The following is a 26421-nucleotide window of genomic DNA, read 5'->3' as shown; positions in this document are numbered from 1 at the left end:
GTATCAATTCCTTCATGCTACAGGAACTGCCTGCATGTTCTTTCCACATGAGGCCAGGCATTGCCGTGCACCAGGATCAAATCAGTCTCACAGTGGTCCAAGGATTTCATCCTGATACCTAATGACTGTCAGGGTACCATTGTCTAGCCTGTAAAGGTCTGTGCGTCCCTCCATGGATATTCCTCCCAAGACTATCACTGTTCCTCATGACCGTTTTGGTGGTGGGTCAATGTTACAGGCAGCATAATGTTCTCCACGGCTTCTCCAGATCCTTTCATGCCTGTCACATGTGCGCAGGGTGAACCTGCTCTCATCTGTGAAAAGCACAGGGTGCCAGTGGTGGACCTGCCAATTCTGGTGTTCAATGACAAATGCCAATCGAGCTCTATGGTGCCGGGCAGTGAGCACAGAGTCCACTAGAGAATGTTGGGCCTGCAGGCCACCCTTATAAAGTCTGTATCTGATTGTTTGGTCAGAGACATTCACATCAGTGGCCTGCTAGAGGTCATTTTGTAGGGATCCGGCAGAACTCATCCTGTTCCTCCTTGCACAAAAGAGCAGATACCAGTCCTGCTGATAGGTTAAGGATCTTCTACGGCCCTGTCCAGCTCTCCTAGAGTAACTTCCTGTCTCCTGGAATCTCCTCCATGCTCTTGAGACTGTGCTGGGAGACACAGCAAACCTTCTGGCAATGGCATGTATTGATGTGATATCATGGAGGAGTTAGACTGCCTGTGCAACCTTTGTAGGGTCCAGGTATGGCCTCATGCTACCAGTAGTGACACTGACCCTAACCAAATGCAAAACTGGTGAAAAACACTCAGAAATGATGAGCAGGGAAAAACATTCAGTGGCCTCCACCTGTAAAACCATTCCTGTTTTGGGGGTCGTCTCATTGTTTCCCATCTAGTGCACCTGTTGTTAATTTAATTAACACCAAAGCAGCTGAAACTGATTAACAACCCCCTCTGCTACTTAACTGACCAGATCAATATCCCAGGAGTTCATTCAACTTGATACTATAATTCAATTAAAAAGTGTTCCTTTAATTTGTTTGAGCAGTGTGTATATATAATAATTTGGTCAATTAACTACTTAATGATTATAGAGACCTATAACAATAAAAAAGAAATCCTTTGAATGGTAATGGGATATTGTATTGGAATAAAATATAGATATCTTGCAACATGTTGTTATGATTTAAATTCATACTTATAAATATGTCTGTGATACTTAAAATGGTTTTGTCCCTAACAACATTTTATAACCCACTGGCTTGCAAGCAGGCATCAATAGATATACAGTATATACACAATGCCATGAGAGTCTTGACCCTATTACTTATGTTATATGGATAGTCTGAACAGATAAATAGTTCCTTAATTCATCTGTATAACTTTCCATAGAGATCCCTTTAACCACTTGCCCTCCTGAGGATTTACCCCCCTTCCTGACCAGGTCATTTTTTGCGTTACAGCGCTGCGCTGCTTTAACTGACCTCCTACTCTCTAGCTCCCTTGTCTCCTCCTCCCATGCTCGTCTCCAGGATTTCTCCAGGGCTTCACCCATCCTCTGGAACTCCATACCCCAATCTATCAGGCTATCGCCTACTCTGCTCACTTTTAGGCGCACTCTGAAAACCCATGTCTTCACGGAAACCTACCCCAACCCCAGCTAATACTGGAATCCCCTACTCATCCTACCACTCCATCCCCCACAGCTAATTACCTCTTGTACCACTATCCCCTCCCTCCTAGATTGTAATCTCCAAGGAGCAGGGCCCTCTAATCCCTTTTGTATTGAACTGTATTGTTACTGTACTGTCTCCCTCCATAATGTAAAGTGCTGAGCAAACTGTCGGCGCTATATACAGTGGGGCAAAAAAGTATTTACTCAGCCACCAATTGTGCAAGTTCTCCCACTTAAAAAGATGAGAGAGGCCTGTAATTGGCATCATAGGTAGACCTCAACTATGAGAGACAAAATGAGAAAACAAATCCAGACAATCACATTGGCTGATTTGGAAAGAATTTATTTGCAAATTATGGTGGAAAATAAGTATTTGGTCACCTACAAACAAGCAAGATTTCTGGCTCTCACAGACCTGTACCTTCTTCTTTAAGAGGCTCCTCTGTCCTGCACTCATTACCTGTATCAATGGCACCTGTTTGAACTTGTTATCAGTATAAAAGACACCTGTCCACAACCTCAAACAGTCACACTCCAAACTCCACTATGGTGAAGACCAAAGAGCTGTCAAAGGACACCAGAAACAAAATTGTAGACCTGCACCAAGCTGGGAAGACTGAATCTGGAATAGGCAAGCAGCTTGGTGTGAACAAATCAACTGTGGGAGCAATAATTAGAAAATGGAAGACATACAAGACCACTGATAATCTCCCTCGATCTGGGGCTCCGCGCAAGATCTCACCCCGTGGGGTCACAATGATCACAAGAACGGTGAGCAAAAATCCCAAGACCACACGGGGGACCTAGTGAATGACCTGCAGAGAGCTGGGACCAACGTAACAAAGGCTACCATCAGTAACACACTACGCCGCCAGGGACTTAGATCCTGCAGTGCCAGACGTGTCCCCCTGCTTAAGCCAGTACATGTCCGGGCCCGTCTAAAGTTTGCTAGAAGGCATTTGGATGATCCAGAAGAGGATTGGGAGAATGTCATATGGTCAGATGAAACCAAAATAGAACTGTTTGGTAGAAACACAACTGGTCGTGTTTGGAGGAGAGAGAATGCTGAGTTGCATCCAAAGAACACCATACCTACTGTGAAGCATGGGGGTGACAACATCATGCTTTGGGGCTGTTTCTCCGCAAAAGGACCAGGACGACTCATCCATGTACAGGACAGAATGAATGGGGCCATGTATCATGAGATTTTGAGTGCAAACCTCCTTCCATCAGCAAGGGCATTGAAGATGAAACGTGGCTGGGTCTTCCAACATGACAATGATCCCAAACATTCCGCCCGGGCAACGCAGGAGTGGCGTCATAAGATGCATTTCAAGGTCCTGGAGTGGCCTAGCCAGTCTCCAGATCTCAACCCCATAGAAAACCTTTGGAGGGAGTTGAAAGTCAGTGTTGCCCAGCGACATCCCCAAAACATCACTGCTCTAGAGGAGATCTGCATGGAGGAATGGGCCAACATACCAGCAACAGTGTGTGCCAACCTTGTGAAGACTTACAGGAAACATTTGACCTCTGTCATTGCCAACAAAGGATATATAACAAAGTATTGAGATTAACTTTTGATATTGACCAAATACTTATTTTCCACCAAAATTTGCAAATAAATTCTTTCCAAATCAGCCAATGTGATTGTCTGGATTTTCTTTCTCATTTTGTCTCTCATAGTTGAGGTCTACCTATGATGCCAATTACAGGCCTCTCATCTTTTTAAGTGGGAGAACTTGCACAATTGGTGGCTGACTAAATACTTTTTTGCCCCACTGTAAGTCCTGTATAATAATAATAATAATAATAATAATAATAATAATTGCATGGTCATGCAACACTGCACCCAAATGAAATTTACATCCTTTTTCCCCACAAATTGAGCTTTCTTTCTGTGGTATTTGATCGCGTGTTTATTTTTTGTGCTATAAAAAAAAAAGACCGACAATTTGTGATAGGTAGTGGGGAAATGATATGAGGAAATATGCCCTTTGAAACTCTGGAAGTGGTCATTAGATTTGGGGGGGGCCTGTATCTAGCTAGGCTGTCAAGTCTCTCACATGTGGTAGTAGTAGAAGTAGTAGAAGTAGAAGAATGTGTTTTTGGGGTGTTACTCCACATATACCAATGGCATGCATGAACAATATATAATTAAGGTGACAACTTTGTGTAAAAACAAAAATAAAAATAAAAAAATTGTCATTTTTGAAAAATTTGTGGCAAAAAATAAAATGTTCCATGGACTCAATATGCCTCTCTGCAAAATCCTTGGGGTGTCTACTTTACAAAAAGGGGTCATTTGGGGGGATTTGTACTGCCATGGCATTTTAGCACCTCAAGAAATGTGATAGGCAGTTAGAATGTAAAAGCTGTGTAAATTCCAATATATCATAGTTTGTAGATGCTATAACCTTCACACAAACCAATTAATTTACAGGTATTGGGATTTTTTTTTACCAAAGACATGTAGCAGAATTCATTTTGGCCTAAATTTATGACAAACTTTGAGTTTATTGGATATTTTGTTATACCCAAAAGTGAAAAATATTGTTTGTTTTCAAAATGTTTGGTCTTTTTTGTTTATAGCGCAAAAAAAATACAAACCGCAGAGGGGATGAAATACCACCAAAAGAAAGTTCTATTTGTTTGAAAAAAAGAGCATAAATTTTGGTTGGATAGAGCATTGCAAATTGTGCAATGACCAGTTGAAATAGCACAGTGATAAACAGCAAAAAATGTCCTGGTTATGAAGGGGGGGGGTAAATCTTAGGGAGGGCAAGTAGTTAATCTCCACAGTGGGGACACAGACAGCAATACAACTTGACAAAGTATCTTAATCTTCCCTACTCTAGCAAAAAAAAATGTTTTTACATAGATGTTAATATGTTGAAACCTATGTAGGTTTTAGTGATTGAGTTTTCGAATTGCAGCATAACCAGCCTGTGTCATATGAGTGTCATACTGTATATTTCAGTAATCTGGTCCAATTAAAGTAATGTCATAACTATTAGTACATTAGTGAAGAATTGTGAACCTTGTGCAATGTTTTAGTCACCTGTGCTAACGTGTTTTCTCTTCATTATGCCCAGGGTGGTTTAGAGAAAAGTTCTGCTGAAAAGGATTCTGCACTCACATCTTTTGTCCTTATTGCTCTCTTGGATAGTGTGACCATTTGTACTGGATATGTAAGTGCCATCTCTTTGCAATTAAAGTGCACTAAAATCAGTGTAGACTATAGAGGCCATGGTCATGGAGGATAAAATCCTCTCTTTCATTTGCACTGCCCACTCTAGAGTGCCCCCAACCTGGGACCCATAGTACAAGATCTGCATTTGAATCTACATTCACCATTTAAGTAATGACTGTGGATATTCTTTAAATGACATGTACTGATTTACTATATAAACAACTCTCGTCAATGTGTGCAGTTTTTCTTAAAAAAAATGTTTTCTTTGGTCCCCAGACTCTACAAACCAGCATTGATAAAGCTTCTTCATATATAAGCCAGCAATATCAATCTCTCCAAAAACCATATTCCATTGCCATCACTTCTTATGCTCTGGCCAAAGCAGGAAATCTACAGGACATAAATAAACTGATGTCAGCCTCTACAGGTAAGGTACCCACACCGACAGGCTAGGGACTATGGGCAGCAGACGTATAGAGGCAGCTTCTCCACACCTTAAGGCCACATCCATCAATAGAAATTCAAAAATCTACAGCCCTGGTGCCCAACCTTCATTTAGTCCTTTGGAACTTATTGGGGTGGATTTACTAGACTGCATCTTGAAAGTGTAGTTTCTCCACAGCTTAGTAAACAAGATGAAGTTTTACTTTGCAAAGAATACCCAATTACATGCAAGGAAAAAAAAAAATCAGCATTTTTGCTTGCACAGGATTGGATGATGAAAGTCAGCAGAGCTTCCCCTCATTTTATTAAGCTCTGGAGCAACTTCCCTTTCAGAGTGCAACTGCACTTCCAAAGTGCATAGTGAATTTGCCTTTAGTAAATCCATCCCATTGGGGTGGATTTACTAAAGTCAAATAGACTGTGCACATTGCAATTGGTGAAGCTTCTCTTTGCAAAGAATACCCAATCAAATGCAAAGAAAATAAAAAAACTGTATTTTATGCTTGCACATGATGGAAGTCAGCAGTGCTTTACCAAATTTACTAACCTCTGGAGCAAATGCCCTTGCAGAGTGCCTTCAATAAATCAACTGCATTGATTTGTAAAGGAGATGTAGTAGCAGTGATCTATAGCATTCTTATGTAGTGTGTTTCCAGTCTATGAACCTAGTCTCCAACCACTCTTGTTGCACGGTTAATGTCTTTGACCATATTCTGTTGCATATTTATAGTCTTTGACCACATTTTGTAGCATGCCCATAGTCTCTGACCATCTCCTGTTGCATATCCATAATCTTTTGACCATATGCTGTTGTAAATCTACAGTCTTTGATAGTTTTATGTAGTATTACATTCACCTAATTATTATTATTATACAGTACTTGTATAGTGCCAAAGGGTTAGCTCAGCGCTGTACAATAACAAGGGGGACAGAACATGAGACAAGACAGAAACAATACAGTACACGAAGGGCTAGAGGGCTCTGCTCTTTCGAGCTTACAATCTAAGAGGGAGGGGAAAGTGGTACAGGAGGAAATGGCTGTGGGGAATGAAGTGGTGGGAGGAGTGGAGGAGGTCAGTTGTTAGGTGAGGGTGGGGTAGGCTTCCCTGAAGAGGTGGGTCTTCAGGGTGCACCTGAAGGTGATGAGGGTAGGTGACAGTCTGATGGATTGGGGTAGGGAATTCCAGAGGATGAGGGAGGTCCTGGAGAAATCCTGCAATCAGGTGTGGGAGGAGGAGACCAGGGAGCTAGAGAGTAGGAGGTCCTGTGAGGAGCGAAGGGCACGGGTGGGGTAGTATTTGGGTATCAGGTCAGTTATGTAGTTTGGGGCGGCGTTGTGAATGGCTTTGTAGGTCAGGGTAAGCAGTTTGAATTTGATGCGTTGGGCAATCAGGAGCCAGTGAAGGGATTGGCAGAGGGGGGTGGCGGATGTGGAGCAGTTAGTGAGGTGGATGAGTCTCGCCGCTGAGTTCAGGATCGACTGGAGAGGGGATAGCGTTAGTTTGGGTAAGCCAGTGAGAAGGGAGTTGCAGTAGTCCAGGCGTGAGATGATGAGGGAGTGTACGAGTTGTTTGATAGTGTCTGGGGTGAGGAATGTACGTATCTTGGAGATGTTGCGGAGGTGGAGCCTACAAGATCTTGATAGCAAGTGGACGTGGGGTAGGAAGGAGAGTTGGGAGTCCAGGGTGACACCCAGGACTTTGGCATGTGGAGTGGGAGTGATGGTGGCATTGTTATTTGTGATGGAGCGGATGGGGGGGGCGCGGGGGGGGGGGAGACCAGGAGCTTGGTTTTGGACAGGTTAAGTTTGAGGAAATGAAGCGACATTCAGTCTGATGTGTTGTTTAGGAGGTGGGCGATGCGGGCGGAGAGTGAGGGAGTGAGGTGGGGGGTAAAGAGGTAAATTTGTGTGTCATCGGCATAGAGGTGGTAATTGAAGCCGTGGGAGTGTAGTAGTTTGCCAAGGGAGGAGGTGTAGATGGAGAAGCGGAGGGGACCGAGGACAGAGCCTTGGGGGACTCCGACAGAGAGGGGGAGGGAGGGGGAGGTGGCAGTGTTGTAGGTGACGCTGAAGGAGCGTTGGGAAAGGTAGGACTAGAACCAGGAGAGAACAGCGTCCCTGATGCCAAGGGAGTGCAGTTTAGCAAAGAGGAGAGGGTGGTCAACAGTGTCGAAGGCCGCAGAGAGGTCAAGGAGCAGGAGGACAGAATAGTGGCCATTAGCTTTGGCGGTAAGAAGGTCGTTGGTGATTTTAAGTAGGGCGGTTTCGGTGGAGTGCAGGGGACAGAAGCCAGACTATAGAGGGTCAAGGAGGTTGTTATCAGTGAGGTGGGCGCTTAGGCGATTGTAGGCCAGGCGCTCAAGGAGCTTGGAAGTGAAAGGCAGCAGGGAGATGGGTCTAAGGTTGTTAAGTTTAGTGGGGTCAAGAGAGGGATTTTTGAGTATGGGGGGTGATGTGTGCATGCTTCAGAGGGGAGGGGAAAGTGCCGGAGGAGAGGGAGAGATTAAAGATGAGGGTGAGGGAGCATAGGATGGAGGTTGTAGGAGTTGAGGGGATAGGGTTGAGGGGGCAGGCGGTGAGGCGGGCATCAGAGAGGACCTTGGAGACTTCCTCGATGGTAGTAAGGTCAAAGGTGCGGAGTGTTGAGGAGGTGATAGTGTGCGGGGCGTTAGGCATAGTGGGGGGTAGTGCGGCTATGAGGTCAGGGGAGGGGAGGGTTGAGGGGTTGAAGGAGGGCGGGAGGCTGGGTGGAGAGGTGGATTGTGAGTTGACAATGTCCTTATGGATTGCGTCAATCTTGTTATGGAAATGGTTGGCAATCTTGTGGGCAGTGAGTGAGGTGCTGAGTAGAGGTGGGAGGGGAGAGAGCAGGGATTTGAAAGTGGAGAAGAGCTGATGGGGACAGGTGGAGAGGGTGTTGATAAGGGTTACGAAATAGGCTTGCTTGGCGGCGTGGAGGGAGGTGTGGTGTAGGCGAGGTAGGTGGCTTTATAGAGGGAGAACGTGCGAGGGGATCTGGTTTTGCGCCATAAGCGCTCCAGCGTCGTTTGAGACCTTTTGTATGGTCGTTTTGCCAGGGTTGAAGTGGTCAGGGTCTGGTGTTACGCATGGTTAGGGGTGCCAGGGAGTCAAGGGCAGCCGACAGTGAGTCGTTGTATGCAGTAGTGGCCAGGTCAGGGCATGACAGAGGGAGGATACTGTCATACAGACGGTCAGCTGCCAGGTGGAGATGGGTCGGGTTCAGATTGCAGAGGTTGCGGGTGATGGTTAGACGCTTCGGGGGGGGGAGTTAAGGGAGGGGGAGATGGGGAATGTGAGGAGGTGGTGGTCAGAGAGGGGGAAAGGGGTGGTAGTGAAGTCGTGGGCGGTGCAGAGGTGGGAGAAAAATGAGGTCCAGGGTGTTTCCATTGGTGCGGGTGGAGGACTGAGTGTGCTGTGTGAGTGCGAAGGAGGAGGTTAGGAGGAGAAGTTGGGAAGTAGCCGGGCTGTTGGCGTTGATGGGGATATTGAAGTCACCTAGGATGATGGTCGGTAGCTCGGAGGAGAGGAAGAAGGGAAGCCAGGCGGAAAAGTCGTCTAGGAAGGGGGAAGCGGAGCCAGGAGGCCGATAGATTACCGCAATCCTTAGAGGGGTGGGAGAGAAGAGCCGGATGCAGTGGGCCTCAAAGGAGGAGAAGGATAGGGAGGGGGAGTTAGGGAGGACCTGGAAGGTGCTCAGCTGTGGCAGGAGCATACCGACCCCACCGCCTCTGCGGCCGCTCGGTCTGGGTGAGTGGGTCCAGACGAGGCCTCCATAGGAGAGGGCTGCAGGGGAGGTGGAGTCAGTGGCTTGGATCCAGGTTTCAGTGACCGCTAGGAGGTTGAGGGAGTGGAAGATAAAGAGGTCATGGATGGCGGTGAGCTTGTTGCAAACCAAACGGGCGTTCAGGAGTGCAACCAAGAGGGAAAGGGTGGATGCGGGGAGGGGGGGGACAGATATGAGGTTGAGGGGGTTGCGGTGGCTGGCGGGAGTAGGGGGGTGCCAAGAGGGGGAGTGGGGAGATGGGGGGCCAGGGATTGGGAAGATGTCTCTGGCGGTTAGGAGGAGGAGGAGGGTGGCATGGGAACGGGATGTGCAGGAGCGTGTGGGTCTGTTGGTGGTGACGTGGGTCAGCGGGGGAGTGGAGTATCAGTAGGAGGTGGTGAGAGCCATAGAGGGGGGAAGGAAGGAGTGAGGGTGCAATGTAGAGTTGTTTTGGGGGAGTAGGGGGGTAGAGGGGGGCAAGTTTGGGAATGGAGAAGAGGAGAACGAGGAGGAGTGCAGGTGGCATGCTAGGGAGAGCAGAGTGCTGGTCGGGTCGGAGAGGAGGGAGGTTCCAGTCAGGACGTGAGGATGGGGAGAGTCCGTTATGCCATGTTGGAGTTCATCAGTGTCCAATCGTAGGAGGGGAGTGGGAGTGGTGGGCGGCTGGGGCCGCAGCTGGCTGGTTGCAGTCTGTGGGTGCTGTAAGCCGGCGTCCTTGGGTGTTGTGGCACAGCGTTGGTGGGCACAGTGGTGCTGCGGCTGGACGAGTCGTGGGACGCGGAGGTGGGAGGTGTTGTAGGCCCGGTGTCAGGGGTGATGGGGTAATGTAATGAGAGACCCCTTGTTGATGTCAGGGGCCATACTTTAGACCTGTATACCAAGAAAAATGCTCATTACTGATTTATAGGCTGGACATATAAGCTTTTTTCCACATTGTTGCAATACTCTAAGCCAGGTGTGGCTTATTCTTGCCCTTCATAATGGAGTTACCTATTCTGCTTATGCCACATGTACTTATTTGCTGACTTTCAAGCAAGCCACCGGCTTCAGGAAAGAAAATTGCTCAATTCCCCCATCAAAAAAGTTGGTGTTGATAAGGGAATCCTTCCTGCAGCACTATTGTGTTCTTCTGGCAGGAATCCTTCTCTGCACGGTAGAGCACAACGGTGCAGTGACCATTGCAGTGGAGTTCAAGGTTCTGATCATTATTTTAAGCAAAATTGTCATACGTTATCTTTTCAGATAGCAACCATTGGAATGAAGAAGGCTACAGAGAAATAACAATTGAGTCAACGTCCTATGCTCTCCTCACACTTTTGAAGAAGGGGGAGCATACGAAGGCCTCACCATTAGCCCAGTGGTTGACGGAACAAAGATTTTTTGGAAAATTTTATGGATCAACTCAAGTACGTAACTCACATCTACCTTAAGTACTAGGTATACAAAATATAAGGAAAAGGCTTATATAAACATATCTTTGAAGAGGGGGGGCACATGCATTTGACACTCCTGGAAGTCTTTATTACTGAAGAGTCTTAAGGGAGCTGCTGAGCTGAATGGGAAGTAGAAGACATAAGCCACCAGAGAGGTGAGTATATAGGATCTCTTCTTGTAGGGAACTTCAGGTAAGATCTTTTTAAGTATGTTTTGAGCTTAAAGGAAACCAGTGGTGATAAGTAATGGGAGCTGATACTGCTGACTAGAGATGAGCGAATCGAAGTATCCGAAGTGGAATTCGAGTCGAATATCGGAAAAATTTCGATTCGTGCCGAATCCGAAAAATAGCCTAATTCGGACGCGCGAATCGAAATTTTTCAGAAAATGGCGGCTGACATGTGCGGCGACGGAGCGGAGATGTCTGGGAAGGCGCGCAGACAAGGCGCGCTGACCCATAATGCATTCCTCAACTACATGTGATCGCATCAGCCTATCAGCAGCCAGCCAGCCAGCACTGTGTAATGGTCGAGCTATAAATAGCGGCCATTTTGGAATTCTTCATTTGCCTGCAGTTATTGAACAGAGGCAGACCGCTCTGTACTAGGGACAGGGACAGAGTTAGGGCCACAGAAACGATAATTGGGGACAGAGAAAAGTTACTTAGGGACAGAGACTTGTTAATGAGGGCCACAGAATCGTTATTTAGGGACAAAGAAACGCTAGTTAGGGCCACAGAATTCATAATCAGGGACAGACAGAATTGTTACTCAGTGCCAGAGAATTGTTACTTAGGGCCACAGAAACGTTATTAGGGCCACAGAATTGTTACTCAGGGACAGACAGAATTGTTACTGAGTGCCAGAGAATTGTTACTTAGGGCCACAGAAACTTTAATTAGGGCCACAGAATTTTTACTCAGGGACAGACAGAATTGTTACTCAGTGCCAGAGAATTGTTACTCAGGGACAGACAGAATTGTTACTGAGTGCCAGAGAATTGTTACTCAGGGCCACAGAAACTTTACTTAGGGCCACAGAATTTTTACTCAGGGACAGACAGAATTGTTACTGAGTGCCAGAGAATTGTTACTCAGGGACAGACAGAATTGTTACTGAGTGCCAGAGAATTGTTACTTAGGGCCACAGAAACTTTACTTAGGGCCACAGAATTGTTACTCGCACAGACACAGAATTGTTACTCGCACAGACACAGAATTGTTACTGAAGGCCACAGAACTGTTACTTAGGGCCACAGAATTGTTACTCGCACAGACACAGAATTGTTACTCGCACAGACACAGAACTGTTACTGAGGGCCACAGAACTGTTACTTAGGGCCACAGAATTGTTACTCGCACAGACACAGAATTGTTACTCAGGGCCACAGAACTGTTACTTAGGGACAAAGAAACGCTAGTTAGGGCCACAGAATTCATACTCAGGGACAGACAGAATTGTTACGGAGTGCCAGAGAATTGTTACTCTGGGCCACAGAAACTTTACTTAGGGCCACAGAATTTTTACTCAGGGACAGACAGAATTGTTACTGAGTGCCAGAGAATTGTTACTCAGGGACAGACAGAATTGTTACGGAGTGCCAGAGAATTGTTACTCAGGGCCACAGAAACTTTACTTAGGGCCACAGAATTTTTACTCAGGGACAGACAGAATTGTTACTGAGTGCCAGAGAATTGTTACTCAGGGACAGACAGAATTGTTACTGAGTGCCAGAGAATTGTTACTTAGGGCCACAGAAACTTTACTTAGGGCCACAGAATTGTTACTCGCACAGACACAGAATTGTTACTCGCACAGACACAGAATTGTTACTGAAGGCCACAGAACTGTTACTTAGGGCCACAGAATTGTTACTCGCACAGACACAAAATTGTTACTCGCACAGACACAGAACTGTTACTGAGGGCCACAGAACTGTTACTTAGGGCCACAGAATTGTTACTCGCACAGACACAGAATTGTTACTCAGGGCCACAGAACTGTTACTTAGGGACAAAGAAACGCTAGTTAGGGCCACAGAATTCATACTCAGGGACAGACAGAATTGTTACGGAGTGCCAGAGAATTGTTACTCTGGGCCACAGAAACTTTACTTAGGGCCACAGAATTTTTACTCAGGGACAGACAGAATTGTTACTGAGTGCCAGAGAATTGTTACTCAGGGACAGACAGAATTGTTACGGAGTGCCAGAGAATTGTTACTCAGGGCCACAGAAACTTTACTTAGGGCCACAGAATTTTTACTCAGGGACAGACAGAATTGTTACTGAGTGCCAGAGAATTGTTACTCAGGGACAGACAGAATTGTTACGGAGTGCCAGAGAATTGTTACTTAGGGCCACAGAAACTTTACTTAGGGCCACAGAATTGTTACTCGCACAGACACAGAATTGTTACTCGCACAGACACAGAACTGTTACTGAGGGCCCCAGAAACTTTACTTAGGGACAAAGAAACGCTAGTTAGGGCCACGGAATTCATACTCAGGGACAGACAGAATTGTTACGGACTGCCAGAGAATTGTTACTCAGGGCCACAGAAACTTTACTTAGGGCCACAGAATTTTTACTCAGGGACAGACAGAATTGTTACTGAGTGCCAGAGAATTGTTACTCAGGGACAGACAGAATTGTTACGGAGTGCCAGAGAATTGTTACTCAGGGACAGACAGAATTGTTACTGAGTGCCAGAGAATTGTTACTTAGGGCCACAGAAACTTTAATTAGGGCCACAGAATTTTTACTCAGGGACAGACAGAATTGTTACTGAGTGCCAGAGAATTGTTACTCAGGGACAGACAGAATTGTTACCGAGTGCCAGAGAATTGTTACTCAGGGACAGACAGAATTGTTACTGAGTGCCAGAGAATTGTTACTTAGGGCCACAGAAACTTTAATTAGGGCCACAGAATTTTTACTCAGGGACAGACAGAATTGTTACTGAGTGCCAGAGAATTGTTACTCAGGGACAGACAGAATTGTTACCGAGTGCCAGAGAATTGTTACTCAGGGACAGACAGAATTGTTACTGAGTGCCAGAGAATTGTTACTTAGGGCCACAGAAACTTTAATTAGGGCCACAGAATTTTTACTCAGGGACAGACAGAATTGTTACTGAGTGCCAGAGAATTGTTACTCAGGGACAGACAGAATTGTTACGGAGTGCCAGAGAATTGTTACTCAGGGCCACAGAAACTTTACTTAGGGCCACAGAATTTTTACTCAGGGACAGACAGAATTGTTACTGAGTGCCAGAGAATTGTTACTCAGGGACAGACAGAATTGTTACGGAGTGCCAGAGAATTGTTACTCAGGGACAGACAGAATTGTTACTGAGTGCCAGAGAATTGTTACTTAGGGCCACAGAAACTTTAATTAGGGCCACAGAATTTTTACTCAGGGACAGACAGAATTGTTACTGAGTGCCAGAGAATTGTTACTCAGGGACAGACAGAATTGTTACCGAGTGCCAGAGAATTGTTACTCAGGGACAGACAGAATTGTTACTGAGTGCCAGAGAATTGTTACTTAGGGCCACAGAAACTTTAATTAGGGCCACAGAATTTTTACTCAGGGACAGACAGAATTGTTACTGAGTGCCAGAGAATTGTTACTCAGGGACAGACAGAATTGTTACGGAGTGCCAGAGAATTGTTACTCAGGGCCACAGAAACTTTACTTAGGGCCACAGAATTTTTACTCAGGGACAGACAGAATTGTTACTGAGTGCCAGAGAATTGTTACTCAGGGACAGACAGAATTGTTACGGAGTGCCAGAGAATTGTTACTCAGGGACAGACAGAATTGTTACTGAGTGCCAGAGAATTGTTACTTAGGGCCACAGAAACTTTAATTAGGGCCACAGAATTTTTACTCAGGGACAGACAGAATTGTTACTGAGTGCCAGAGAATTGTTACTCAGGGACAGACAGAATTGTTACCGAGTGCCAGAGAATTGTTACTCAGGGACAGACAGAATTGTTACTGAGTGCCAGAGAATTGTTACTTAGGGCCACAGAAACTTTAATTAGGGCCACAGAATTTTTACTCAGGGACAGACAGAATTGTTACTGAGTGCCAGAGAATTGTTACTCAGGGACAGACAGAATTGTTACGGAGTGCCAGAGAATTGTTACTCAGGGCCACAGAAACTTTACTTAGGGCCAGAGAATTTTTACTCAGGGACAGACAGAATTGTTACTGAGTGCCAGAGAATTGTTACTCAGGGACAGACAGAATTGTTACTGAGTGCCAGATAATTGTTACTCAGGGCCCCAGAAACTTTACTTAGGGCCACAGAATTTTTACTCAGGGACAGACAGAATTGTTACTGAGTGCCAGAGAATTGTTACTCAGGGACAGACAGAATTGTTACTGAGTGCCAGAGAATTGTTACTTAGGGCCACAGAAACTTTACTTAGGGCCACAGAATTGTTACTCGCACAGACACAGAATTGTTACTCGCACAGACACAGAATTGTTACTGAGGGCCACAGAACTGTTACTTGGGGCCACAGAAACGTTAATCAGGGACACAGAATTGTTACTGAGGGCCACAGAACTGTTACTTAGGGCCACAGAATTGTTACTCGCACAGACACAGAATTGTTACTCAGGGACACAGAATTGTTACTCAGGGACACATAATCGTTTAATTAAAGAGTATGTCAGACAACATGCAGAGGAGTGGCAGAGGAGGCAATGTTTTAGGAGCGAGCAGACGTGGCAGCAGAGGAAGGGGTCGAGGCAGCACTATTCGCAGCCAGAGGCCAGTGCTCCCGGTGTCATCCAGCGGTCGTGTCTCCACCGACAACCCTGCCGTCGTCGATTGGTTGGCTCGGTCGTCTTCCTCTTCCCAGGTCACCTCTGACACCTACAGCCAACGGTCGGTGGGTACGTCAGACACAACCGTTAGTTGGCATGGCCCGGGACCAAGCCCACTGAAATCACGTGTCCTCTACCTGCCCCTGTCCTTTGGTGTTCCCTCACCAAGCGAAGTATCGCATGCTGTGGGCTCAGCCCCACTGTACAGTGAGGAAGAGCTAACAGAGGGCGGTCAGGAACGGGGGGAGACATCCGCCTTTTCAGCAGCCAGGCGAAGAAGTAGTGGCGAGGAGAGTGGCTCGGTAGCCGGTCTAGAGACAGGTCTGTCTCCTGACCCAGACGCAGCCGAGGGGGCTAGTAGTGAGGCGGAGACCCTACTTGATGATGAGGAGGTTGATCGCACTTGGCAGCCTCGTCGTCATCAGGCAATTTCTTCCGCATCATCAGGAGAAGAGGGTGGCAGCTTGGCAGCGAGCTAAACAGTCGGTGGGTTGCCCAGGAGACAGCAGCAGGGTCGCAGCAGTGTCAGTGGAGCCAAACGTCCACGGAGTAGAGCACCAGCTCCACTGCAGCCTACCACCACGGCCAGTAGTGGTGCCGGTGTGCACGGAGGAAGCAGCAGTCAGCCAGTGAGGAGTATCGGGGGCAAAGTTTCCTACTCGGCGGTGTGGCAATTTTTCGTCAAGCCGCCCGAGGAAGTAAACGTAGCCGTATGTCGACTATGTGACCAGAAAGTCAAGCGTGGCCAGGGGGCCCATGTTGGGACTACAGCGTTGCGGCAGCATATGCAGCGTCGCCATTTGGTGGCCTGGGAAAACCGTGATAAAGATACGGCGGTTCTGCCCGCCCCAGCCCCCGCTCCATCACCCGCTCCGTTACTTGCTCCGTCACCCGACGTCAATCGCCCTCCATCAGCCAGTCAAGGCTCCAACACCTCTGCTGAGGGGAGTTGTCGCTCGTTGGCATCTTCCGCTCATTCAGATGCTCCTTCTCCTGCTACTCCTCTTCACGGATTCCGTCAGCAGTCTTTCTTGGAATCCGTTTCCAAGAGACAACAGTTTGCGAGCACGCACCCGACGGTGCAAAAGCTGAACGTCCTCCTGTCCAAGTTGCTGGTGCTGCAGTCCCTCCCTTTCCAAGTGGTGGACTCAGCACCTTTCAGAGAAATGATGGCTTGTGCCGCGCCGCGGTGGAGAGTGCCAAGCCGTCATTTCTTCGCCAAAAAGGCAGTGCCAGCCCTGCATTCACATGTAGAAGACATGGTGGGCCAGTCTTTGAGCATGTCGGTCTCTGCCAAAGTGCACGGCAGCGCCGACGTGTGGAGCTGTAACTACGGTCAGGGACAGTACATGTCATTTACGGCCCACTGGGTGAACGTGGTGCCGTCACAGCCGCACCAGCAACTTGGACAGGTCACGCCGCTTTTGCCTCCACGTTTGCACGTCCTTGGTCCGGCAAAGATGTCCGCCTCTACCACCTCTTCTTCCGCCGTGTCCTCAGCCGCCACCCCCGTGCCAAGTCCCATTACCCGACCGGCATATCACATGTGCAGGGCGCAACGGTGTCACGCTGTTCTGCACCTGGTATGCCTTGGCGAACGTAGTCACACAGGGGAGGAACTTCTGAGTGTAATGAACAGAGAAATCGACAGATGGCTGTCTCCGCGCAAACTGAAAATCGGAACCATGTTGACCGACAACGGAAAGAACATGGTGTCTGCTCTGCGTCAAGGAAGGTTGTGCCATGCGCCATGCATGGCTCACGTGTTCAATCTGGTTGTCAAGCGGTTCTTAAAATCCACCATCCCACTGCAAGACATCCTTAAAATGTCACGTAAACTTTGCATGCATTTCAGCCATTCCTACACCGCAAAGCACACCCTCCTTGAGCTGCAGCGGCAGAACGGAATTCCACAGCATCGCCTGATCTGCGACGTTGCAACAAGGTGGAATTCAACCCTACACATGTTAGACCGCCTTTACGAACAGCGAAAGGCCATCACCGATTTCCTGATGTTACAAGCGGATAAAGGTACTCCCCTGTGTAACTTTGATGTCAGCCATTGGCAGCTCATGCGTGACACCTGCCGCTTGCTCAGGCCCTTTGAGGAGGCCACGCTATTCGTGAGTCGGCAGGACTATGGGATGAACGACGTCATTCCTCTGTTGCACGTCCTTGAACAAATGCTGTTAACAATGGCTGGTCAGGGTGCGGTAGACGTGGCGCACAGATCTCAACGCCACATGACCCCTGTGGGGGCAGGACAGGAAGAAGAGGAGGAGGTAGAGGAGGACATTTGTGCTCAGGAATTATTGAGTGAAATGGGTGGTTTTTCCACTCAGCGGACAGGAGTGGAGGAGCAGGAGCATCTGGTAGAGGAGGAGGAGGAGGAGACAGAGGACCCAGACGCACCGTGGCAGTATGCTGTGGAGATGGAGGCAGGGAGTCCCTCGCATTCCTTGGCACAAATGGCCCATAGCATGCTCGGTTGCTTGCGTAGCGACAGCCGAATAATAACCATCAGACAGAGGGATGACTTTTGGCTGTCCACCTTGTTGGACCCTCGCTACCGTTCCAAAATGGTGGCCTTTTTCACACCTGCTGAGAGGGAGGCCAAAATAACGTACTATAAAAACCACCTATGTAGTCAGTTGGTCTCTGCCTTTGTGCGCCAACGTCCATCCTCAGACACTGTGGGCCCTGTGCGCTCGCGTTCTGCTGCCATGGCAGCAGGGGAGGGGTGGGGTGGTAGGAGCAGTGGCAGCTCCACCAGCAGCAGCTGCCTCAGTCTGCAGTCGATGATGAGTAGCTTTCTTCACCAGCGCAGTGAGGAAACTACTAACCAGCCGCAGCAGCAGCAGCAGCATCAGGTGGACCTGGAGCAGGACCTCAAACAACAGGCTTGGGCCTACTTGGACAGCACCCTGCCAACCGAGGTAGACAATCCCCTTGACTACTGGGCAACGAAACTTGACCTTTGGCCCCAACTAGCTGAATTTGCCCTTGAAAGGCTGTCATGCCCGGCCAGTAGCGTGGCATCGGAGCGCGTGTTTAGTGCGGCAGGAGGTATTGTAACTCCGCGGAGGACACGACTGTCCACCCAAAGTGTGGAGAGACTCACGTTTGTGAAAATGAATCAGGCGTGGATTAGTCTGGATTTCAAACCACCAGTTCCTGACACAACTGACTAAATCCGCCATGAATCATGCCTCAAACATGTGCCACTTTGAGGTCTCCTCACACACTGCTGGTGTGTAGAATTTTTTGACATAGGGTGCTGGCAGATTATGGGCCTCCCATTGCTGCTGCCAGGCCCCTAATCTGCCATAGGCCCCTATATACCGCTTCCTCATGCTGCTGCCAGGTCCAGAGTCTCTCATGGGTCCCTGTACGGCCTCCCATTGCTGCTGTCTCCATCGCCACACTCTGCCATGTGCCACTTTCAGGTCTCCTCACACACTGCTGGTGTGTAGAATTTTTTGACATAGGGTGCTGGCAGATTATGGGCCTCCTATAGCTGCTGCCAGGCCCCTAATCTGCCATAGGCCCCTATATACCGCTTCCTCATGCTGCTGCCAGGTCCAGAGTCTCTCATGGGTCCCTGTACGGCCTCCCATTGCTGCTGTCTCCATCGCCACACTCTGCCATGTGCCACTTTCAGGTCTCCTCACACACTGCTGGTGTGTAGAATTTTTTGACATAGGGTGCTGGCAGATTATGGGCCTCCTATAGCTGCTGCCAGGCCCCTAATCTGCCATAGGCCCCTATATACCGCTTCCTCATGCTGCTGCCAGGTCCAGAGTCTCTCATGGGTCCCTGTACGGCCTCCCATTGCTGCTGTCTCCATCGCCACACTCTGCCATGTGCCACTTTCAGGTCTCCTCACACACTGCTGGTGTGTAGAATTTTTTGACATAGGGTGCTGGCAGATTACGGGCCTCCCATAGCTGCTGCCAGGCCCCTAATCTGCCATAGGCCCCTATATACCGCCTCCTCATGCTGCTGCCAGGTCCAGAGTCTCTCATGGGTCCCTGTACGGCCTCCCATTGCTGCTGTCTCCATCGCCACACTCTGCCATGTGCCACTTTCAGGTCTCCTCACACACTGCTGGTGTGTAGAATTTTTTGACATAGGGTGCTGGCAGATTATGGGCCTCCTATAGCTGCTGCCAGGCCCCTAATCTGCCATAGGCCCCTATATACCGCTTCCTCATGCTGCTGCCAGGTCCAGAGTCTCTCATGGGTCCCTGTACGGCCTCCCATTGCTGCTGTCTCCATCGCCACACTCTGCCATGTGCCACTTTCAGGTCTCCTCACACACTGCTGGTGTGTAGAATTTTTTGACATAGGGTGCTGGCAGATTATGGGCCTCCTATAGCTGCTGCCAGGCCCCTAATCTGCCATAGGCCCCTATATACCGCTTCCTCATGCTGCTGCCAGGTCCAGAGTCTCTCATGGGTCCCTGTACGGCCTCCCATTGCTGCTGTCTCCATCGCCACACTCTGCCATGTGCCACTTTCAGGTCTCCTCACACACTGCTGGTGTGTAGAATTTTTTGACATAGGGTGCTGGCAGATTACGGGCCTCCCATAGCTGCTGCCAGGCCCCTAATCTGCCATAGGCCCCTATATACCGCCTCCTCATGCTGCTGCCAGGTCCAGAGTCTCTCATGGGTCCCTGTACGGCCTCCCATTGCTGCTGTCTCCATCGCCACACTCTGCCATGTGCCACTTTCAGGTCTCCTCACACACTGCTGGTGTGTAGAATTTTTTGACATAGGGTGCTGGCAGATTATGGGCCTCCTATAGCTGCTGCCAGGCCCCTAATCTGCCATAGGCCCCTATATACCGCTTCCTCATGCTGCTGCCAGGTCCAGAGTCTCTCATGGGTCCCTGTACGGCCTCCCATTGCTGCTGTCTCCATCGCCACACTCTGCCATGTGCCACTTTCAGGTCTCCTCACACACTGCTGGTGTGTAGAATTTTTTGACATAGGGTGCTGGCAGATTATGGGCCTCCTATAGCTGCTGCCAGGCCCCTAATCTGCCATAGGCCCCTATATACCGCTTCCTCATGCTGCTGCCAGGTCCAGAGTCTCTCATGGGTCCCTGTACGGCCTCCCATTGCTGCTGTCTCCATCGCCACACTCTGCCATGTGCCACTTTCAGGTCTCCTCACACACTGCTGGTGTGTAGAATTTTTTGACATAGGGTGCTGGCAGATTACGGGCCTCCCATAGCTGCTGCCAGGCCCCTAATCTGCCATAGGCCCCTATATACCGCTTCCTCATGCTGCTGCCAGGTCCAGAGTCTCTCATGGGTCCCTGTACGGCCTCCCATTGCTGCTGTCTCCATCGCCACACTCTGCCATGTGCCACTTTCAGGTCTCCTCACACACTGCTGGTGTGTAGAATTTTTTGACATAGGGTGCTGGCAGATTATGGGCCTCCTATAGCTGCTGCCAGGCCCCTAATCTGCCATAGGCCCCTATATACCGCTTCCTCATGCTGCTGCCAGGTCCAGAGTCTCTCATGGGTCCCTGTACGGCCTCCCATTGCTGCTGTCTCCATCGCCACACTCTGCCATGTGCCACTTTCAGGTCTCCTCACACACTGCTGGTGTGTAGAATTTTTTGACATAGGGTGCTGGCAGATTATGGGCCTCCTATAGCTGCTGCCAGGCCCCTAATCTGCCATAGGCCCCTATATACCGCTTCCTCATGCTGCTGCCAGGTCCAGAGTCTCTCATGGGTCCCTGTACGGCCTCCCATTGCTGCTGTCTCCATCGCCACACTCTGCCATGTGCCACTTTCAGGTCTCCTCACACACTGCTGGTGTGTAGAATTTTTTGACATAGGGTGCTGGCAGATTATGGGCCTCCTATAGCTGCTGCCAGGCCCCTAATCTGCCATAGGCCCCTATATACCGCTTCCTCATGCTGCTGCCAGGTCCAGAGTCTCTCATGGGTCCCTGTACGGCCTCCCATTGCTGCTGTCTCCATCGCCACACTCTGCCATGTGCCACTTTCAGGTCTCCTCACACACTGCTGGTGTGTAGAATTTTTTGACATAGGGTGCTGGCAGATTATGGGCCTCCTATAGCTGCTGCCAGGCCCCTAATCTGCCATGGGCCCCTATATACCGCCTCCTCATGCTGCTGCCAGGTCCACAGTGTCTCATGCCATGTGCCACTTTCAGGTCTCCTCACACTGCTGGTGTGTTGAATTTTTTGACATAGGGTGCTGGCAGATTATGGGCCTCCTATAGCTGCTGCCAGGCCCCTAATCTGCCATAGGCCCCTATATACCGCTTCCTCATGCTGCTGCCAGGTCCAGAGTCTGTCATGGGTCCCTGTACGGCCTCCCATTGCTGCTGTCTCCATCGCCACACTCTGCCATGTGCCACTTTCAGGTCTCCTCACACACTGCTGGTGTGTAGAATTTTTTGACATAGGGTGCTGGCAGATTATGGGCCTCCTATAGCTGCTGCCAGGCCCCTAATCTGCCATAGGCCCCTATATACCGCTTCCTCATGCTGCTGCCAGGTCCAGAGTCTGTCATGGGTCCCTGTACGGCCTCCCATTGCTGCTGTCTCCATCGCCACACTCTGCCATGTGCCACTTTCAGGTCTCCTCACACACTGCTGGTGTGTAGAATTTTTTGACATAGGGTGCTGGCAGATTATGGGCCTCCTATAGCTGCTGCCAGGCCCCTAATCTGCCATAGGCCCCTATATACCGCTTCCTCATGCTGCTGCCAGGTCCAGAGTCTCTCATGGGTCCCTGTACGGCCTCCCATTGCTGCTGTCTCCATCGCCACACTCTGCCATGTGCCACTTTCAGGTCTCCTCACACACTGCTGGTGTGTAGAATTTTTTGACATAGGGTGCTGGCAGATTATGGGCCTCCTATAGCTGCTGCCAGGCCCCTAATCTGCCATAGGCCCCTATATACCGCTTCCTCATGCTGCTGCCAGGTCCAGAGTCTCTCATGGGTCCCTGTACGGCCTCCCATTGCTGCTGTCTCCATCGCCACACTCTGCCATGTGCCACTTTCAGGTCTCCTCACACACTGCTGGTGTGTAGAATTTTTTGACATAGGGTGCTGGCAGATTACGGGCCTCCCATAGCTGCTGCCAGGCCCCTAATCTGCCATAGGCCCCTATATACCGCCTCCTCATGCTGCTGCCAGGTCCAGAGTCTGTCATGGGTCCCTGTACGGCCTCCCATTGCTGCTGTCTCCATCGCCACACTCTGCCATGTGCCACTTTCAGGTCTCCTCACACACTGCTGGTGTGTAGAATTTTTTGACATAGGGTGCTGGCAGATTATGGGCCTCCTATAGCTGCTGCCAGGCCCCTAATCTGCCATAGGCCCCTATATACCGCTTCCTCATGCTGCTGCCAGGTCCAGAGTCTCTCATGGGTCCCTCTACGGCCTCCCATTGCTGCTGTCTCCATCGCCACACTCTGCCATGTGCCACTTTCAGGTCTCCTCACACACTGCTGGTGTGTAGAATTTTTTGACATAGGGTGCTGGCAGATTATGGGCCTCCTATAGCTGCTGCCAGGCCCCTAATCTGCCATAGGCCCCTATATACCGCTTCCTCATGCTGCTGCCAGGTCCAGAGTCTCTCATGGGTCCCTGTACAGCCTCCCATTGCTGCTGTCTCCATCGCCACACTCTGCCATGTGCCACTTTCAGGTCTCCTCACACACTGCTGGTGTGTAGAATTTTTTGACATAGGGTGCTGGCATATTACGGGCCTCCCATAGCTGCTGCCAGGCCCCTAATCTGCCATAGGCCCCTATATACCGCCTCCTCATGCTGCTGCCAGGTCCAGAGTCTGTCATGGGTCCCTGTACGGCCTCCCATTGCTGCTGTCTCCATCGCCACACTCTGCCATGTGCCACTTTCAGGTCTCCTCACACACTGCTGGTGTGTAGAATTTTTTGACATAGGGTGCTGGCAGATTATGGGCCTCCTATAGCTGCTGCCAGGCCCCTAATCTGCCATAGGCCCCTATATACCGCTTCCTCATGCTGCTGCCAGGTCCAGAGTCTCTCATGGGTCCCTGTACGGCCTCCCATTGCTGCTGTCTCCATCGCCACACTCTGCCATGTGCCACTTTCAGGTCTCCTCACACACTGCTGGTGTGTAGAATTTTTTGACATAGGGTGCTGGCAGATTATGGGCCTCCTATAGCTGCTGCCAGGCCCCTAATCTGCCATAGGCCCCTATATACCGCTTCCTCATGCTGCTGCCAGGTCCAGAGTCTCTCATGGGTCCCTGTACGGCCTCCCATTGCTGCTGTCTCCATCGCCACACTCTGCCATGTGCCACTTTCAGGTCTCCTCACACACTGCTGGTGTGTAGAATTTTTTGACATAGGGTGCTGGCAGATTACGGGCCTCCCATAGCTTCTGCCAGGCCCCTAATCTGCCATAGGCCCCTATATACCGCTTCCTCATGCTGCTGCCAGGTCCAGAGTCTCTCATGGGTCCCTGTACGGCCTCCCATTGCTGCTGTCTCCATCGCCACACTCTGCCATGTGCCACTTTCAGGTCTCCTCACACACTGCTGGTGTGTAGAATTTTTTGACATAGGGTGCTGGCAGATTATGGGCCTCCTATAGCTGCTGCCAGGCCCCTAATCTGCCATAGGCCCCTATATACCGCTTCCTCATGCTGCTGCCAGGTCCAGAGTCTCTCATGGGTCCCTGTACGGCCTCCCATTGCTGCTGTCTCCATCGCCACACTCTGCCATGTGCCACTTTCAGGTCTCCTCACACACTGCTGGTGTGTAGAATTTTTTGACATAGGGTGCTGGCAGATTATGGGCCTCCCATAGCTGCTGCCAGGCCCCTAATCTGCCATGGGCCCCTATATACCGCCTCCTCATGCTGCTGCCAGGTCCACAGTGTCTCATGCCATGTGCCACTTTCAGGTCTCCTCACACTGCTGGTGTGTAGAATTTTTTGACATAGGGTGCTGGCAGATTATGGGCCTCCTATAGCTGCTGCCAGGCCCCTAATCTGCCATAGGCCCCTATATACCGCTTCCTCATGCTGCTGCCAGGTCCAGAGTCTGTCATGGGTCCCTGTACGGCCTCCCATTGCTGCTGTCTCCATCGCCACACTCTGCCATGTGCCACTTTCAGGTCTCCTCACACACTGCTGGTGTGTAGAATTTTTTGACATAGGGTGCTGGCAGATTATGGGCCTCCTATAGCTGCTGCCAGGCCCCTAATCTGCCATAGGCCCCTATATACCGCTTCCTCATGCTGCTGCCAGGTCCAGAGTCTCTCATGGGTCCCTGTACGGCCTCCCATTGCTGCTGTCTCCATCGCCACACTCTGCCATGTGCCACTTTCAGGTCTCCTCACACACTGCTGGTGTGTAGAATTTTTTGACATAGGGTGCTGGCAGATTATGGGCCTCCTATAGCTGCTGCCAGGCCCCTAATCTGCCATAGGCCCCTATATACCGCTTCCTCATGCTGCTGCCAGGTCCAGAGTCTCTCATGGGTCCCTGTACGGCCTCCCATTGCTGCTGTCTCCATCGCCACACTCTGCCATGTGCCACTTTCAGGTCTCCTCACACACTGCTGGTGTGTAGAATTTTTTGACATAGGGTGCTGGCAGATTACGGGCCTCCCATAGCTGCTGCCAGGCCCCTAATCTGCCATAGGCCCCTGTTGTCGCTTGTTGGCATATTCCGCTCGTTCAGATGCTCCTTCTCCTGCTACTCCTCTTCACGGATTCCGTCAGCAGTCTTTCTTGGAATCCGTTTCCAAGAGACAACAGTTTGCGAGCACGCACCAGACGGTGCAGAAACTGAACGTCCTCCTGTCCAAGTTGCTGCTGCCAGGCTCGTAATCTGTCATGCGCCCCTGTACCGCCTCCTCATGCTGCTGCCAGGTCCAGAGTGTGTCATGGGCCCCCGTACCGACTCCAAATGCTGCTGCCAGGCCCGTAATCTGTCATGGGCCCCTGTACCGCCTCCCCATGCTGCTGCCACGTCCAGATTGTGTCATGGGTCCCTGTACGGCCTCCCATTGCTGCTGCCAGGCCTGTAATCTGCCATGGGCCCCCGTACCGACTCCTCATGCTGCTGCCAGGCCCGTAATCTGCCATGGGCCCCTGTACCGCCTCCTCATGCTGCTGCCAGGTCCAGAGTGTCTCATGGGTCCCTGTACGGCCTCCCATTGCTGCTGTCTCTATCGCCACACTCTGCCATGTGCCACTTTCAGGTCTCCTCACACTGCTGGTGGTTTCCATTTTTGTCATAGGGTGCTGTATGGCCTCCCATTGCTGCTGCCTCCACCGCCACACTGTGGCTCCACACTCTGGTTTTGGCCCCGTGACTGGCCAAATGAGTGAAGTGTGCGGTGATTCTAAGATCGACGGCACTCATCTGCATGTCATACTGCCTGACAGTATTATTTCTCTTCCCCAGCAGACTCCAAGGGCATTTAAATTAAAGGTACAGTGTTCAGCACTAATATTAAGTCTCTCTGAAGCCTAGAAACACCCTTTTTTAAGTTAAATTCACAGCGAATATATTCGACTCGAATCGAAATTTTTCTACGAATTCGCCGAATCAGTCGAATCAAATTTTTGAATACTTCGCTCATCTCTACTGCTGACCTCTCCTTTTTTATATGCCAGTTATCTGTCTTATGTGATGTCAGCTGTCAAATCTATTCGATTAGCACAGTTTTCCCATATAAATAGGATTTTTGACTTGTCAGTAAAATCCATTCTTTGGAGTACAGTACAGGACACAAGATCTTTAGTCTTTAATGAGTTAGTTCACTTTTTTTTTAAAAAATGCCTATTTAGATAAGGGATATTTACAGATAAAAACAAACTGTGCAATTTTGACCAAAGTTGAATAATGTCTTGACTATAGGTGTAGGCCATTTGCATACCTCATGAAACCTGACTGGTAAACTTCTAGGGTATTGCTAAGCATGTTGGTAAGAGACACCTAGCTGTTATTGTTCACCTTCAATATCACAAGAGTGAGCTCTCAAACGCTGAG

At 49.6% G+C, this 26421-nt stretch overlaps 1 protein-coding gene across 1 annotated transcript in view; it reads left to right on the top strand.

Moving 5' to 3' along the window:
* LOC149442413 (A.superbus venom factor 1-like) overlaps positions 1–26421 on the top strand; it is a 476989-nt gene that overhangs the window by 351066 nt on the left and 99502 nt on the right. The window contains exons 30-32 of the mRNA XM_089656130.1: positions 4782–4877; positions 5156–5306; positions 10351–10514. Coding sequence (XP_089512256.1) covers positions 4782–4877; positions 5156–5306; positions 10351–10514 — 411 coding nt within the window. The remainder of the gene's footprint in view (positions 1–4781; positions 4878–5155; positions 5307–10350; positions 10515–26421) is intronic.

This window comes from Staurois parvus, unplaced genomic scaffold, assembly GCF_062004578.1.
Source record: "Staurois parvus isolate SC_StPar_1 unplaced genomic scaffold, SC_StPar_1.0 ptg000887l, whole genome shotgun sequence".
NCBI lineage: Eukaryota > Metazoa > Chordata > Amphibia > Anura > Ranidae > Staurois > Staurois parvus.
This window is presented reverse-complemented; position numbering and strand designations above follow the sequence as displayed.